This window comes from Electrophorus electricus, chromosome 25 (assembly GCF_013358815.1).
Source record: "Electrophorus electricus isolate fEleEle1 chromosome 25, fEleEle1.pri, whole genome shotgun sequence".
Classification (NCBI taxonomy): Eukaryota; Metazoa; Chordata; class Actinopteri; order Gymnotiformes; family Gymnotidae; genus Electrophorus; species Electrophorus electricus.
The window spans coordinates 29,213-46,436 of NC_049559.1; the positions used below are offsets into that span (position 1 = coordinate 29,213).

Consider the following 17,224-nt stretch of genomic DNA (forward strand, 5'->3'; position numbering starts at 1 on the left):
GCTTCATTTTAGTTGGTTCCATATACTCAAGCCCTGTTTATTTACTATAAATGTTTATTAACATTTAATTTACCATATAATGCATGATTCACTTTCATTTTTATAATCCCTGTATACGTGATTAGGACTCTGACTAATCATAACTATAACCTGAGTGAGACTGAATTAATATAAAGCTTTTTTAAGCAATTACACTTCAATTATAATTAACACATTTCCCTACATTTAGGATGGTGCCCTGGTTAAAGGTATTTTGACAAATTTAAAACATACATTGCTACTATTTCAATCCACTATCAAAAAACTTGATCGTCTTAGGGAGGACAAGATGCAATATTTTCTATCAAATGTTTCCTGATGATGAGAGTGTTTACAGTGAAATGCATCATACCTTGTGCAGTAGAAATATTAGACTTTATTTGAAATTTGCCTGTTTTGCCATAGACTTCCCATGTTGTTCATGTGTCACTACTGTCAAATGAAACATTTGTAATAATGTATATATGAATTATATTGCGGGATGACTATGAACTTGACTTGGCATGAAAAACTAAAAGCACTGTTAATATTTACTGTAAATGTTTAGGGTTCATCCACATATAAGAAATCATACATTTATTATAAAATAGAATGTTACTCAGCAATATGAATGATGAGGGTTTCATTTTAGGTGCCAGTTGTTGAGCCAGATAATTGAGTTACATGTGAATGTGTTGGTCACGTGTGATGAACTTTGAAATCCAGGTTGCACCAGTGCCTGTGAATTTTTAAATAGTATTTTGCCAATATTATTCCAACCTTGAATGTTAATACTACCCTTACATGTTGAAAGTGAATGCATTATGCGAAGCGGTTCACTGCGCTGAGCTTATGGGGAGAGGGGCTCAATGTGAAGCCCACAGCTGGTGTGAGGTCCAACTGTTCCTCAGACACGCCGGGTGGAGGAGTGAAGCGAAAGTGCTGCAGAAGAGTGGTGAAGAAGAGGAACAGCTCCATCCTGGCCAGACTCTCTCCCAGACACACCCTACGCCCTTAACAGAGACACACAGACAAACATTTAAAGCACAACATGAAATCTGGAGCACCAGATCGATGACAGAAAATGATTTCAGTGCACCTCCAGAGAAGGGCATAAAGGCATCTCTCTTAATGAAGTGTCCCTGCTCATCGAGGAAGTGTCCTGGATTAAAAGTGTAAGGGCTCTCCCACTCATTCTCATCCTTCAACACGGATGTCAAAAGAGGAAATACACAGGTTCCCTGCAAAGAATCACAGTTTTACCTTAAGCAGGAGGCTAGTGACAGCTTTCTCTGGTATGACAACAGTGCAAAATTTTTATTTACATAGCCATTTTGTCATGTCTTTATAAACTATAAAATATTTATAAACCAGTCAGTTTCAGCTCTCAGTCTGCTACGTACATTTAATAAATTTTATTCTATGCATGCTTTTGTTGTATTGCTTTTAGACTCTTCTCAGTTAATCTAACAGCCTGACCTTCTTGATGAAGAAGCCTTGGAAGTTAACATCACAGGTAGTGGTGTGAGGGAGATTCATGGGTACTATGTCTGCCAGTCTCTGTGTCTCATGGATGACTGCATCTGTGTAAGGCAGGTTCTTGCGGTCATCCAGCACTGGCTGGCGGCCTCCAACCACTCTGTCAATCTCCTGTTGCACCTGATCTGGAGCACAACAGAAGATATTGTCTTGTCTTTTTAAAAAGACAATAGCAATCAACTCTTTCAATATTACAATATAAACAAATACAAGAAGCAACCATGGTAAACCCTCAAGCACCTCTTTGTCTTCCTCATTGGAGAAATGTCTTGGACGCTGGATATTCATATTGCAGTTGGAATTCTTACCTTGTATGTGGGGGTACTTGGCCATTAGCAGAATGCCCCAGCGGAGCGTTGTGCTAGTTGTCTCAGTACCAGCAGCAAACAGGTTGGAAATTATGTGAAGGAGATTCTGTTCATGGAACAATGAGTTCTTTTCTCCAGCCTCCTGACCAACAATCAGAAGATCAATTAGTCAGCCAACATAAGAGACCACTTTCTTCCATCAGAGTACAACTGAGTAATACCAGGTACCATACAGAGAGATGTTTGAAAACCATCAAAACAACTTTTTCCATACCAAGACTAATCAGCTGACCTAACAGTGAACCATTTCAACAAGCATGAAAAGGTTTTCTTAATAAGTCCCATTTTATTTATATTTTTAAGGAACCAGTTTTGCTGTGCTAAAACCTATAAAGAAGCTTAAAATCATAGAGTTCCATTTATGCTTGCCAACTTAAGCCAATGTTCATTTGTATGGTGGCCAGGAAGACCCAACATGCTGCAACTACACTAAACACATTCATCAAAACACATGCGCTACATTTCAGAAACATGATGCAAATTCATGAATGTTATACAAATTCCAAACACATTTTATTCAAAATGACAACACATGCTACATTTCAGAAATGCAGTGCAAATTCAAAAAACACATGCTACTTCAGAAATGCTAGAAATCTAGTCACAACACAATGAAAGTGTTGTTTCAGGGGGACACAAAAAGGGGATATTCAACCAAACAGCCAGTGAAAAGTAATTTATATATGTAATTTCCAAGGTTTTGTCACTGGTGGTACAGAATGAACAATTGGCCTATTTGTGCTTTGCATTCTTGCACATTTGGTTGTAAAGAATGCAGCCTTAAAGAACACTGATAAAACAAAATCCCAACTAACACAAATATAAACCTGATCCTGCCAGTTAATAACTAGCTAGATGCATTCAGAGTGTGTTATTATTTTACACTCCAGTTCAACCTAAAGAGATTCTGTCTAATACATCCAAGTTTCTGTCCATATACCTACATTTAGAGCCTCATTGATTTCAAACCATATTTTGTATGTATGTAAAAACAACACATTTGAGATTAACTCGTAAGAATAAGACAATTGACCAGATGGTCACTGTAGCAGACCAGTTAAACTATCAAACCTAAACAAAAACATAGTGTATCCTGTAAATTAGTAACACACTCTGAAGGTAGCTAGCTAGCTAACTAACTACGTATTAAGCCAGAAATGTAGTCGTGTTAAATGGGATTTCTTTTTAAATCAGCACTTTTTAAAGCTGCATTAAAACCTAGCAGAATTAAATATGCAAAACTGCTGAGCATGAATAGATCAGTTCATTCTGTATCAACATAATCCATAACAAACGATATAACCATGGTAATCACAAATATAAATATTTTTCATTAGCTACTCGGTCACCACTGGTCTCATAGGAGTCCATCCCCTCTGCATGTCCTCGGAAACATGTCCGTTGTGTTGTAGCTGTTATTTGCAGGGTTTCTGAAGTTGCATGTGTTTTTTGAATTTGCATCACGTTTCATTTGCAGCACAATGGGTCTTCACAGTCATCGTACATTTGTGTTATTTTTAATGTTATTTTCTGCAATCTGAACAGCGTTACATTTACCTTTCTACTGAATTAAGAGTGTCAATCAAGGACACTGCCAATTGTAAATGCAATGTGTAGAAATACTGCTATTATCAATGTTTAAACACCAGTTAAAGAGGTGTATACCAAGCTTGAAACAGGTGATTGACACGACTGAACTTGCTTTGGAGCAAGGGAAAGACATTCCTTTCTCCCATGAATATTGCCCCTATCTGCATTGTGAATTGTGTGATTTTTGTGTGCTTGGTTTTGTCCCACACAGAGCATCACGCACACATGGACAATGTTCCAGGCCCCATAATAAGAGGTGATAATGGCCTTTTCAAAGCCAATTTTGATGTTGTCATTCTTGTGACATAGGGAATAGGGAATTCCTTTACACAGTGTGACAATCAGGCTTCCGACACTCCTTGTGCAAGTATAGTTAATTAAGCAAAACATGCTAATTTTGTTAGTGTTTCCACTACTGCAGTACTAGCAATTAAACTTCAGATCTAGTAGTTTTCTAGGTAATGCTGTCGGTTATTAGGGATTCCTTTATGACCTTTATTCTCATTTATCCTGTCTGTTATATATATAAACATATAAAAATTGTATTACCTATATGAATCAATACATTATTTCCTTTAGAATTGGTGATTAATTGCTAAACATCCTATCGATTGTTGATCAAACTCACAATCTCCCACTGAGATGCAAACGAGAGTTTTCTGTTTCACCATTTGGCAGCCAGATAGTGCTACTGAAGCACTTTGAATTGCCACAGTGTATGAAAAGTGCTATATAAATTAACTTAAGTTGCCTATTGATTAAACTTCCGATTGAGTCATCTTCTAGTTAGTCCTGTAGATTACTTTTGTTTTCTAAACAAATATTCTCATTTGTTTTATCTGGTTTCTCTCTTTATTCCCTCTATTCTTCAATGTATTATACACTATGTGATTGCTGATTAGTTCAACGTTCCATTAGCTGTCAAGTTTGTGGCTTCACTGGTGACATTTCTAACCTGTTATGGATGATCACGAGTTAGTCAACTTGCGACTTTCAGTTGAGACTGATAGAAATATTTCCATATGCGATGGTGCCCCATTAATTTATTAGAACTATAACAAATTTAATGAGTGCAGAACTCTGAATTAGGAGTTCATACCACTACAGAGGTTATATGGATACTCCAAAATATGAGTGGTTGTATATGCACTATGTACAAGATAAAACGTGACACATTAAGCATTTCTGTATACAAAAAGGACATACCATTTTTTGTTTGCATGCTAGAAAACAGTCAATAATGCCTCTGCACTCCTGAGGGTTCAGGGTCTCCTGGAGGCTGTGCACTATCTGCATTATATCCTTCAGAGTTTTTTCACGGTTTGTCATGATCGTTTTCCTGTCCTTTAGCCAGAGCCCAAACCAGGGGAACATATTGTAAAGCTACAAACACACAGATTAACATTTTGTTATGTGCTTCCTACATTCATCCGTACATCATCCTATCTTTGTGTCTCTTGCTAATTCAAAAACATAGCAGGGTACCTGTATAGAAGCTGAACCAGTGATCCTGATATTCTCATTGCTTCGGTTGACCATCTTTTGGAACTGAGGATCACTGTATTCAAACCTGCTTCCACATACAATGGCTGAGATGATATTTGAGACAGCATAATTCAGGGGCTGTGTGGTATCAAAGGGTTTTCCTGTAAAAAAAAAAATAAAAAAAAAAAAAAATAAAAATAAAAATTATTTATTTATATATATATAGAGAGAGAGAGACAGAACAGGGAAAGTGTACTTTCTAAGTAGTACATTGAAATTTCTCTTTGTCACTGGATTTTCAGAAAGGCATTATATAATGATCTGAATCAGAATCAGGATTTAGTGCCAAGTATGCTCACACACAGAAGGAATTTGTTCTTGGTTACAGTTGCTCTGAACAGTTGTTTGTACACAGTACAGACATTTCCACCACACTCACAACACACACATACAGTCGCACACACACACACACACACACACACACACACACACACACACACATATGCAGTCATACTTAGAACCTTACATGTGCAACAAATGTTAAAATTGTTGAGTGCAGAGCTTGGGAGATGCTGTAGTAGAATGATAAAGTAAGATGAATAAAATAAATAAATATATTTGCAGGTAAAAGGTAGAGCAGAAACGTGCAGATAAAGGATGATATGTTTAGGTGTGTAATTCTGTGTGCTATGGGGAGTTTATATGCATTAAGGTATTCAACTGTTCATGAGTTTGATGGCATATGGAAAATGCTTCTGTCACCGGGTTGTCGTGATGAACGTTTGACTAACGCACCAGCCTGAGGGAAGATCCTGGATCAGGTGATGTCTGGGGTGTGATGGGTCTGTAGTGATTGTTTCCACACACCTACTGATCCTGGATCAGGTGATGACTGGGGTGTAATGGGTTTGCTGTGATTGTCTCCACACGCCTACTGATCCTGGAACAGGTGATGACCCGGGTGAGATGGGTCTGCAGCGATTGTCTCCACACACCTACTGATTCTGGAAGTGAGCAGATCTAGCAGTGTGGGTAGCTTAACACCATTGGTCTCTGCAGACCTGATAATGCGCTGCAGTCTGTGGATGTCATGCTTGGGCACTGAGCTGACCCAGAATGTAATGAACGTAGTGATGACCAGTTCTATGATGGTAGTGTAGAACTGGACCATCAGCTCCTGGGGCAGAGTGAACTTCCTCAGCTGGCACAGGAAGTACATCCTCTGCTGGGTTCTCTTGGTCATGGAGCTGATGTTACTGTCCCACGTCAGGTCCTTGGTGGTTGTGGTACCTGGGAACTTGAAGGACTGCACTGCTGACACAGTTCTGTTAAATATGGTGACTGTTGGCAGGGTCAGGGGACTTCTCCTGAAGTCCATTCTCATCTCCACTGTTTTCGCTGAGTTCAGCTCCAGGTTGTTGTAGATGGTCCAGAGGACAACCTGGTCCACCCTCCATCTGTAAGCAGACTCATCACCTTCATGTATGAGACCGATGACTTTGGTATCATCTGCAAATTTCAGGATGTTGGCTGAGGGGTCCATGGAGGTGCAGTTGTTTGTGTTCACTGAGAAGAGCAGTAGGGAGAGTACAAAACCTTGTGGGGTACCCATACTGATGCTCTGGGTTCTTTATGTGAACTTTCCCAACCTCACCAGCTGCTTTCTGCTAGTGAGGAAGCTGGTGATCAACGGGCAGGTCAAGGCTGGCACACTGCATTTGATGGGTTTGCTGTGTAGTAAAGTATTAAATAGACAAGATTTTGGGTGATGAAGGTGCTGAAGGATTAGATGAAGCCCCATGTTCACTGTATCTACCAACCTGTTGGCCCAGTATGCAAATTGTAAGTGGCCCAGCATGGTGGTTGTGATGTCCTTCAGAGGAGCCAATACCAGTTTTCATGACCACAGAGGACAGGGCGATAGGTCTGTAGTCGTTTAACCTTGTTTTGGTAGCTTTTTTGCATATAGGTATTATTCTGGAGCGTTTGAAACAGTAGGGCACTTCACACAGCTCCAGTGACATGTTGGCGATCTTTGTAAAGACAAGCTGGTCCACACAGGTTCAACGACAAGAGGGTAAAAATCCATCATGGCCAGGTGCCTTCTTCGCTTTTTATTTTTTTGAAGTGTCGGCATCTTCCTCTCAGATTTTCAGGTCAGGCTGAATGGGTAGCTGGGTGTTGATGAGGTGTGTGGATTGTAGTTTAATAAGTGTGTGGTACTGGGCTTTTCAAACCAGCAGTAGAACATGTTAAGTTCATTAGCCAGCTGATGGGAGGTGGCCTTTTGTAGCTGGTGATGTCCTGCAACCTTTTCCAGATGGTTGATGGCTCGTTGGTGGACATAATTCTGCACAGTTTGAGTCATTTTTCTTGGTCACTTTGATTTTTCTTTGGCCGCTTTTGTTCAGAGAATTCCTTGATTGACTGTACAATGACCGATCCCCACTTTTATATGCTTCCTCCTTGGATCGGCGCGACTGTTTCAGCTTGTCATTAAACCAGGGCTTGTGATCGTTGCCCTGGTGATAGATGTCCTCGCAAAAACTGATACAGGATGTCACACTGTCCATGTATTCATCCAGGCTGCTTGTAGCATCGTCAGACACATCCCAATCTGTTAATTCCATGCAGTCTCTGAGTCTGTCTTTAGCCTCATTAGTCAACTTCTTCACAGTACTGACTACAGGTTTGGTGAATTTGATCTTTGGGAGAAGATGGACTACACAGTGGTCAGAGAGGCCCTAAGCAGCACAGGGGACAGAGCGATATGTACCTTTTAATAAAATGTTATTCCCCCTGATGGGGCAGGTCACGTGCTGTATTTGGGCAGTTCGGTGCAAGTTTGGCTCTATTGAAGTCCCCCAAAATTATGAAAGCTGAGTCTGGATGTTTGTTTTTGCCGCTCATGAGCTGCTCTGCTAGCGCTTGCAGCACCTTTCGCACTTATGCATGAGGTGGAACGTAAACTCCTACCAGCACAACAGAGGAGAATTCCCCTGGAGAGTAGAATGGTTTACAGATTATGAAACATGAGTAAGTAAGGGTTGCGTGATTCCGTTAAGCGTGACCTCCATACCCCAACATCTGTTGATGTAAAAACAGACTCCTCCTCCTCCTCTTGTTTTCCCTGAGAGCTCTGTAGAACGGTCTGGTGTGTATATATGCAAACCGTGGAGCTGGAGCACGCCGTCTGAGATAAACTCACTCAGCCAGGTCTGGGTGAAGCACAGCAGAGCCGAGCGAGAAGAGTTCTGGCAGTGAAAGAGTCTATTTTGTTCCCTATAGAGCAAAGGATCATCATGCAGATGCTGCCAGAGTTTAATGAGCGATCCAGCGCGCTTTTCCCATCTGTGTTTCCACCTACATCTGCGTCTGCTGAGTAGAGCAGCTGCCTCCCTGACTAAAATGTCAAGAAAACTAAAAATTAAAAATCAGGAGCAATGCCTTGTGGCATGGACTGCACGATATTTAACAAAACTTCTGCACTGTATGCGAATTTGTTCGGTGCACACGTGACAACACAAATACAGAAAAACAAACAAAACACAAAGGAGCTCCTCAGGAGTGTGGCCAAATATAGTGCCATCTATAAAAATAATAATAGTAATAATAATAATAATAATAATAGTTATTATTATTATACAAAAGTTAATTCATTTCTCGAGGAAGGGGAATGTTACTGGGTTAAGTAGTTCACGTCAAAGAATTTAGGGTTATAAATATATTAATATATAAACATAAAACAGTTACATAGATATAGTCAACATATATATTCTTAAACATGTTCTATACAACATGTATATTCTTGTCACAGAGCTGTTTGGTTTAGAACAAGATAAATTCCAGGTACATTCCACATTTTTATTTTTAACATTTATACAATAACCAATAACAGGACGTTAAATGTTCCCATATATTACATTTTGGATAAATGGATAATTACATTATGGATAATCTGGATAATTACATTTTTGGCTCAACTACAAAAAAAAAAAAGAGTTACTCCTGGTAAGAGTAAAACAGAAAATATATACTGATGTCTCTTACCCTTAAAGTTCTCCACCACTTCCCTTAAATACCACGTCTCTTCTATGATTCTCTCTTCACTCCCTCTCTTGCCCATCCCAAGGTCCCGCAGGGTGCTAAGGGCAAAGCGCCTCATCTCTTTCCAGTTCTCACCATTAGAAAACAGAATTCCTTGATCATAAACAGAAATCATTAAACCTTTGTTGTTAAACAGCTAAATGTCAGCGAAATGCCGTAAATGTAAATGTAAACACAAAATGCAGATTTGTTTTTTCATCTTAACTGTGAGACAACTGCATGTTTTTACAATATTTACATAAAACAGGTATTCATGATGAAACACACATTGGGAAACTGCTTATGATCTATTCCAGTGCAAAACCAAAACAACCACGATTAATAAGGAAAATAACATAAGATAATAATTTTCTTCAGAAAATGGCCTTTTATGAAGAACAGTGCTGGCCTGGCTTCCGTCTGGCTGTTTCACAACAGTTTCCCCGTTTCCCCTAATTCTTCTCTTACACTTTAGTCGTGCTCTTTCACCATGAATCTTGTTCGATTAATGTTTCCTTTGTTGGTGTTGTTTGGCTGTTAAGTAGATTATCCAGTCGGTCATTCCCACAGGTTGCTTTCCTTTTTGTTCTTTCTATTTTCTTTATTAGCCTAGTTACAAACCTTTATTCCTAACAAATCATTCATGTAAATTTTCACTTGGTTGCATTGCTATGATTGTTATTATAGTAATCTGGTTCTGGTGCACTGCAGAATAATTGCACTGGTGAGAGCGCCAAGAAAACTGCAGATTTTCGTGTTTTATCATCTTATTTCTTAGTGTTTTTGCACATACTGCTATTATTCGTTATGATCGACAATCATTTAAACATCTGTTCATCGTTCACGATGAACTACAACACAAACATGTTCAGACACGTGCGGCTCCCCCTTTGCGGTTTCTCTGCCTCTTTGTTTATTAACCTGCACATGCTGGTAGAGCAGGAAGAGGAGCAAGAGAGGCAGACGAGCTGGGACTTTATTTAGGGTTAAGTTAGGTTAGGGTTAGGTTAGGTTAAGTTAGGGTTAGGTTAAGTTAGGTTAGGGTTAAGTTAGGGTTAGGTTAAGTTAGGGTTAGGTTAAGTTAGGGTTAGGTTAAGTTAGGGTTAGGTTAAGTTAGGGTTAGGTTAAGTTAGGGTTAGGTTAAGTTAGGGTTAGGTTAAGTTAGGGTAGGGGTAGGGTAGGGGTAGGGTTAGGTTAGGGTTAGGTTAGGGTTAGGGTTAAGGTTAGGGTTAGGTTAGGGTTAGGGGGGTTAGGGTTAAGGTTAGGTTAGGGTTAGGGGGGTTAGGGTTAAGGTTAGGTTAGGGTTAGGTTAGGGGGGTAGGGTTAAGGTTAGGGTTAGGGTAGGGTTAGGGTTAGGTTAGGGTTAGGTTAGGGTTAGGTTAGGGTTAAGGTTAGGGTTAAGGTTAGGGTTAGGTTAGGGTTAGGGTTAGGTTAGGGTTAGGGGGGTTAGGGTTAGGGGGGTTAGGGTTAAGGTTAGGGTTAGGGGGGTTTAGGTTAGGGTTAGGTTAGGGTTAGGTTAGGAGAAGGCACCCCAACCTTCCACTCCCTAGGATTCTGCTCACAAATGTTCGATCACCGGAGAACAAAGTGGAGGAACTGATCGCTCAGATCAAGTTCCAGTGCGACAGTGTGACTCCTGCCTATTAGCGCTCATAGAGGCATGGCTGTCCGATGCAGTACCAGACGAAGGCATCACTCTGGGTGACTTCTCCTTCAGGATATAAACACCTCCCCTGCCCTTCTTTTGGAAAATCTGATCACACCTCCATCCTTCTGCCTGCATACAGACAAAGACTCAAACAGGAAAAAACAGTTCTCTGATCAGTCTATCAATGGAGCACAGAGGCCATCTTCACACTTCAGGACTGCTTTGAAACCACAGACTGGTGGATATTTTGTGACACAGCTGGCACTAACATCAATGAATACACAGACTCCATCTCGGGCTACATCAGTAAATGTACTGATGACATTGTCCCTAAAATCATTGTCAGATCCTTTTCAATCAGAAACTCTGGATCAATGCTGATGTTCAGGCCAAACTAAGAGCCAGAGCCACTGTCTACAAGTCTGGAGACCTGACAGAACACAGGAAGGCCAGACATGACGTTCAAAGGACGATCAGACTAGCCACAAGGGACTACAGAGACAGAGTGAAGGCCAACTACCTTGACTCCAATCTCAGACATATGTGGAACAGACTTCGCATGATCACTGACTACAAAGGAAGTTGGTACTGTGATAGGGGGTTGACCTCCTCACTTGCAGAGAAGCTAAATGCCCATTATGCTCGGTTTGAGGAAAACACCCCCCCGCTGCAATACTCCCAGTACATCAGGAGAGCTTTGTGTCTGAGGAGGTCAGATCCTTTAAGGCAGTTAACCCACGCGAGGCACCTGGTCCACAATTGGATACTGAACTACCTGATACGCAGACCCCAGGTGGTGAAAGTAGAAAACAGCTTCTCTTCAACACCGATTCTGAGCACAGGGGCTCCACAGGGTTGTGTGCTCAGCCCCCTCCTGTACTCCCCATTTACACATGACTGTGTAGCCAAACACACATCTAACATCATCTTCAGGTTTGCTGATAGCACAACCATCCTAGGCCTCATCACAGGGGGAGACGGGTCAGCCTACAGAGACGAGGTTAGTGCTCTATCAAAGTGTTGCTACAACAACATCCTCCAGCTCAACGTCAGCAAAATGAAGGGGATGATCATGGACTACAGAAATCTGCATTTGGGTGGTCACTCTCGCCTATACATCAATGTATCCAAAGGGGAAAGAGTCGGTTAAGTTTTTCGTTATACACCTCACAGATGACCTCACCTGGTCCCACCACACCAACACACTGGTGAGATCAGCCCAACAGCACCCCTTCTATCTATGAAGGATCAGGAGGTTTGGCCTGCCCCCTGACATTTTCACCACCTTTTATAGATCTAAAACAGAGAGCAAACCCACAGGTTGCATCACTGTCTGGTACTGAAGCTGCACTGCAAGTGACTGAAGGTCCTCCAGAGAGTAGTGAGGACTGCAGAATCCATCATAGGCCACAAACCTCCAGCCTTACAGGACATCCATCAGTCCTGCTGCTTGAGGAAAATCAAAATGATGCAGCTAGACAGTAGCCACCCAGCACACAGCCTGCTCACTGTCTGTCACGGGCATCGCGGTTCCCACGGCGACGTATTTACGTGCTTGGTTTGGTTTCTGTCCCTGGTATACTTGGCTCGGTTTTGTCATGCTCTTGTTTTGGTTTCGTTCTGTTCCACCCCCGAGCCTGTATCCCCAGCTGTAATTATGTTCACCCATGTCTGGAAATGTTTATCTGGATCTTCATCAGTCTTGGTTATTTAAGCCCTGTTTTGCTTTCCAGTTTGTCGGTTATTTTGGTTTGTTCAGTTGTGTTTAGATTTGGTGTTGCTGTTGCTGTCATCGTCTCTGTTACTTCCTGGTTCGTTACCTGAAGTCTACCTCCTTCTGTGCTGATGAACAGTTTCTACCCTCCTATAAGGCTCTTAAACAGGATGTGAAACAGTTAGTCCTTATTATTAGTTAACGGCGGCACACCACTACTTGAACATTTCCACATAGTCACTATTAACATACAGGGTGTAGTTTATCTACAGATTACCCTGGGCTAATATATTCAATCACAGGAGGCTCCTTATTAGGACCCTTCTGAAGTCTATTCACCATCTATACTGAAAAAAATAAAAACAAAAAAGTAAATAAATAATGAATGAAAAACAAATAATTTACCTATTTAAAAATTTAAATAGTACCATGATCAGCTCATGCACACATTCCATCCTAAGGAATCAATCTGAATTGGCTGAATGAGGTTTTCTGATGACTGATAAGTTGTAATTCTCTTACCAAATCCTTCGTTGAAGTCATAGAATATGGGATTGATGTCTCTGTCTCCAAATTCTTCTGCATGATTCACCAGTGCTTGTTTGACAGTTTGATATCCTGTCAGGACAACTACTTTCTTTGGACCAAAATACACAGTGAATATGGATCCATATTGTTTTGACATCTGCAAACACAAATTGGATGGGTAAAAGTTTTCTGTTAATACAATGTACTCTATACAATGGGTTGATGGATTTTTAATTTTTTTTATTTTAAGTAAAGACACTGCCATATTTATTTATTTAGTTAGGGTTTCAGAAGAAATAATCACATTATTGAATTTGTGAATTTATGAGTCAAGACTGATTTAACATAGTCCTTAAATAATAATTAATTCATTAATTTTCCCTGCTAACCAGAGTGGTGCGGTAACTTGCGGTGGCCGGGTGCCGTAGGACGAGGGGCTGGACGCACAGACTCCTCCGAACATTTATTCACATTTAACATGAAACACTAACGGCACTCACAAGAGTCACTCACGATTGACACAAACAAGAAATGATTAAACACATACGGTGAACACTAATACAATGAACATTGACTATGTTACATCCACACGTTATGTCTACAATAACCAACACCCTGCACACGGGTTTATATACACAGAGACGAACGAGGTGCAGGTGTGGTTACACACAAGTCAGTCCTCCCACTGCACGTGTGCGGCTCCCGACGCGCACCGCCAGGTGGCGTGTCAATAAAAAATATTGTGATATTGTTCTTAAATCCCCAGTCAGCTAGTTATAAAATTGAACATTCAAATATAAAAGCCTGCAGAGGCCTCTGCCCTGTATGCAAATCATTCTAAAAGGACAAAGACCCCCTATACTCCCTTATGTTTTACTTTATTAACCCCTATATGTCTTATGCAATGTTAGACCACTTTTGCCTGTTAACACTCTTTTATTACCTCAATATGTAAACACTTAGTGACACTAGTTTTTACTCTGAGATTTTGTGCAATATGATACCTTTTGAGGGTGTAATTGCTGCATGTCATTTTTGTCATTTGTATTGCAGAAAGAAAGGCTCTGAACATTTTCAACAGTACTATTAACTGCAACTGTAAGTTGGCAGGTTGTTTTTAAAAACAGACTATACTGGAGAGCATATAAATGGGACTAGAAATGGGATACTTGCTTATCCAGCTTATGTAAATATCTTGGTCTAATTTCATAGACAGCCTAAAACATGTAAACGTAGCATCAAACGTAAACGTGACATCTTCAGCCAAGAGCTTTGATTAGTGAATTTTAACTATATACTGCTTTTGGGTAGCTTGATGTTGCTGTAACAGGCAAGACTACGACACTGCTGGCAGAATCTTTTACAGTCTCAGACACAACACACCTTACAGTTTTAAAAAAAGGTTGAATTGCTATGGCTGAAAAAAACAATTCACAGCCTGAAACTTTCTACACTCACCCACCTCCTTACTCCTATTAAGCTATTAAATTAGCTTAAATACGTTCTATTACATATTTTCTGTGAAGAAAATTGACTATGGTGATTTCATGACAAGCTATATAGATGTACGCCCTAATACATGTCAATTAAGGTTTAGTCTCTGACCACGGAGGCTTTAGTGCATCATAGGTTAATTCATACTGCATGTTTACATCACAGTTATCTCGATGACATATACTAAGTGAGCAGAACAGTCTATACACTTACTGAACAAAGAGTCACGTAGGGTCTGCTGAGGTCTAGTTGCAAGAGATTTCCCAGGACAGGAAATGGTTTGGGCCCAGGAGGTTCCTTCCCAGTGTCAGTGTCAGAGTCAGAGGAGAAGAGATAAACAACAAGCAGCACCATTAGCACAGCACCGAGTAATATGCCAGTGCTGACAGGCTGCAGAAGAAGCTCTTCCACCAGAGTCATTGGAAGGTCAGTACAAATGAAAAAGTAGAATGAACAGTTTACTGCATGTTAGCAGGGTTGAGAAACAAGTTATAATCCTTAGCACAGTTGGTAAGGCGTGTCCAGAGTTCAGGGTGGAGCTATACTGAGAGAAACAATATCCACAGGGATGTCTTGTGCAATCTGGAGAGAGATTACACAATGCAAATTAAATGATTAACCCCTTATCCCCCAAATGGTGGGTTCAATCTCATTATTCACTATTATAGTTAAATACATTTTACATTAGTTTCAGGTTAGTTACTGAATGAATCAAGGAAGCATGTGACATTGTCAAGCCTCTTGTCGGGTAGGCCGGTCATCCAGCAGGAGGGACACGCCCATTCATTCCCACGCACACGCCACACTTGCGACGTCCCAATCACTTGCCCATTAGAATGCGCACACCTGTTTCTCATTTCATCCCCATTTTTTCCCTTATAGAAGCTCACAGGTTCCTACCGTTGGCTCTGCACATTGCCTGCCAGTCTACATTGAGCTGCCTTCGGTATCTGGATTCTGCATGAACTGTTTTATTACTCTGTTCTTCTCTGTTTATTTTCTTACCATTGCAAACAGACTCTTTTTTAGCCTGCGTGCTAAGCCTTATGCTACGTGTGCAGATAAATGTGTTCTTGTATCTGCAACTCGTCCCCCATCCTGCTTGAAGTGCCTCGTTACATGGTTATGGAGAGTAAAGACTCTTTAAATGCTATAGTTATGGGAAATAAACTTTCTCTCACTTCTTCCTCCATCTGTCACCTCCATAACATTTATCACAGCAATACTCAATATTGACACATTTCATATTGAAATGATCTCTGTACGTATTGTTGATCGTGCACTTATCATTGTATGATGTAGAGCTTATACTTGTTGCACTTCTCCTGGACATCAGCATTGATACCTTTATTTCAGCAACATTCCAGTTCATTGGTATCTTGAACACTAATCTTCTGAACTGCATTGGACACATTCTGTGAGTAAGTGACAGCACTTTTGTAAGTCGCTCTGGATAAGAGCACCTGCTAAAAGACGAAAATGTAAATGTAAAATGTATATGTATGTTTAAATATATTTCAGGTATTCATGTAGGAAAAATAACGTGGCAAATTAAAAAGTGTCTGGGGGAGATGAAACTAAAAAAAAACATTTGGAGGATTGCAATCTCAATTCAGTTAATATTATTTATTTGTATATAAATGCAATTACAATAATTTATTCCATCATTAAAAAATGACTCCATCTTCTCTAATTTTGGTTTCAAAATGTCTAATTATTTCCAATTCTAACATTGTAACCAATTGTAACTTAATTTCCATGCTTTTATAATGATCTTGTATCTCACTTTTACCTGTTTCATGCATAATAGAAGTACTATATTGTACAAATATTAATATGTTTCACTTAAAATCTCTTTTAGTAATCAGAAGGTTGCCAGTTCAAGACTCACTACTGCCAAGGTACTGCGGTTGGGACCCTGAGCAAGGTCCTTAACCCTCAATTGCTAAAAATTGTAATTTGCTTTCTTTAAAGATGACAGCTAAATGCTGGAAATGTAATGTAAAAAGTCAAAAGAGTTAGTTAATGTACTGAATAGTAAGACTCAGTAAGACTTTCCTACTGAAGTGTGATGTTTGGATGTGTGCAATACACCAACAAGGCAGCACAGAGAACTTAACCAAGGCTGTCAGGGGAAAGGGTTTACAAACTCAAACTACTTAAAACAACCTTCCCAAATACCTCTGATTATTGTTATGGCCACTAGGCCATCTTCAGCCACCAGAGGGAGGCATAGAGCGCCCTGTTCAAGTATTAAATAGGCTAGTACACATACATTTAAGATTTAGAAATTAATAATCATTGGACAAGAGACTGATGGGTATGTTAACATCTGGTAAAAAAAATGTGTGAACAGCCCAGCCAGGCGCTGTCCACTAGGCCATTACCAGATGTTAACATACCCATCAGTCTCTTGTCCAATGATTATTAATTTCTAAATCTTAAATGTATGTGTAGTCTACTAGCCTATTTAATACTTGAGTAATTGAGGAATATATTGCCGGAATATATATATATATATATATATATATATATATATATATATATATATATATTTAGTTTAGTTTAGTTTGCTTGTATTTGTTTATTGGTTGGTTTTTGTTTCTTTATAGAAATTTTTCTTGCTGGTTTAAATGCCAGTGTGCCACATCTACTCTTTGAGGGTCAGGTTTACTGCAGAGGTAATAATTGTGCAAGGCCTCATTCCAGAAATGAGTGAATCATCCCCTTGTTGAGCAGCTGTGCTAGCTGTAA

The 17,224-nt window shown here is 40.0% G+C and overlaps 1 protein-coding gene across 2 annotated transcripts; it reads right to left on the bottom strand.

Moving 5' to 3' along the window:
• Positions 1-395: 395 nt before the first annotated feature.
• On the bottom strand, positions 396-14,982 carry LOC118240778 (cytochrome P450 2K1-like). Of its 2 annotated transcripts, none has more exons than XM_035522806.1 (9): positions 14,684-14,982; positions 12,971-13,133; positions 9,051-9,200; positions 5,001-5,161; positions 4,722-4,898; positions 1,866-2,007; positions 1,498-1,682; positions 1,118-1,259; positions 396-1,031 (listed from the first exon to the last, which is right to left on the bottom strand). In XM_035522806.1, the coding sequence occupies exons 1-9, from the start codon at positions 14,888-14,890 to the stop codon at positions 841-843; spliced, it is 1,518 nt and encodes a 505-aa protein (XP_035378699.1). In that variant the 5' UTR covers positions 14,891-14,982; the 3' UTR covers positions 396-840. The 2 variants fall into 2 exon arrangements, with proteins under 2 accessions (XP_035378699.1, XP_035378700.1); XM_035522807.1 differs by lacking the exon at positions 14,684-14,982 and adding an exon at positions 13,366-14,648.
• Positions 14,983-17,224: the final 2,242 nt, after the last annotated feature.

Bases quoted from the DNA above. Each gene is read 5' to 3' on its own strand.
- LOC118240778 (XM_035522806.1), bottom strand. From the start codon at position 14,890: ATGACTCTGGTGGAAGAGCTTCTTCTGCAGCCTGTCAGCACTGGCATA. The intron at 4,899-5,000 runs GTACCCTGCTAT...GTGTGTTTGTAG, and splicing joins CTGGTTCAGCTTCTATACAG to CTTTACAATATGTTCCCCTG. The intron at 1,260-1,497 runs GTCAGGCTGTTA...GATTCTTTGCAG, and splicing joins AAGGCTTCTTCATCAAGAAG to GGAACCTGTGTATTTCCTCT.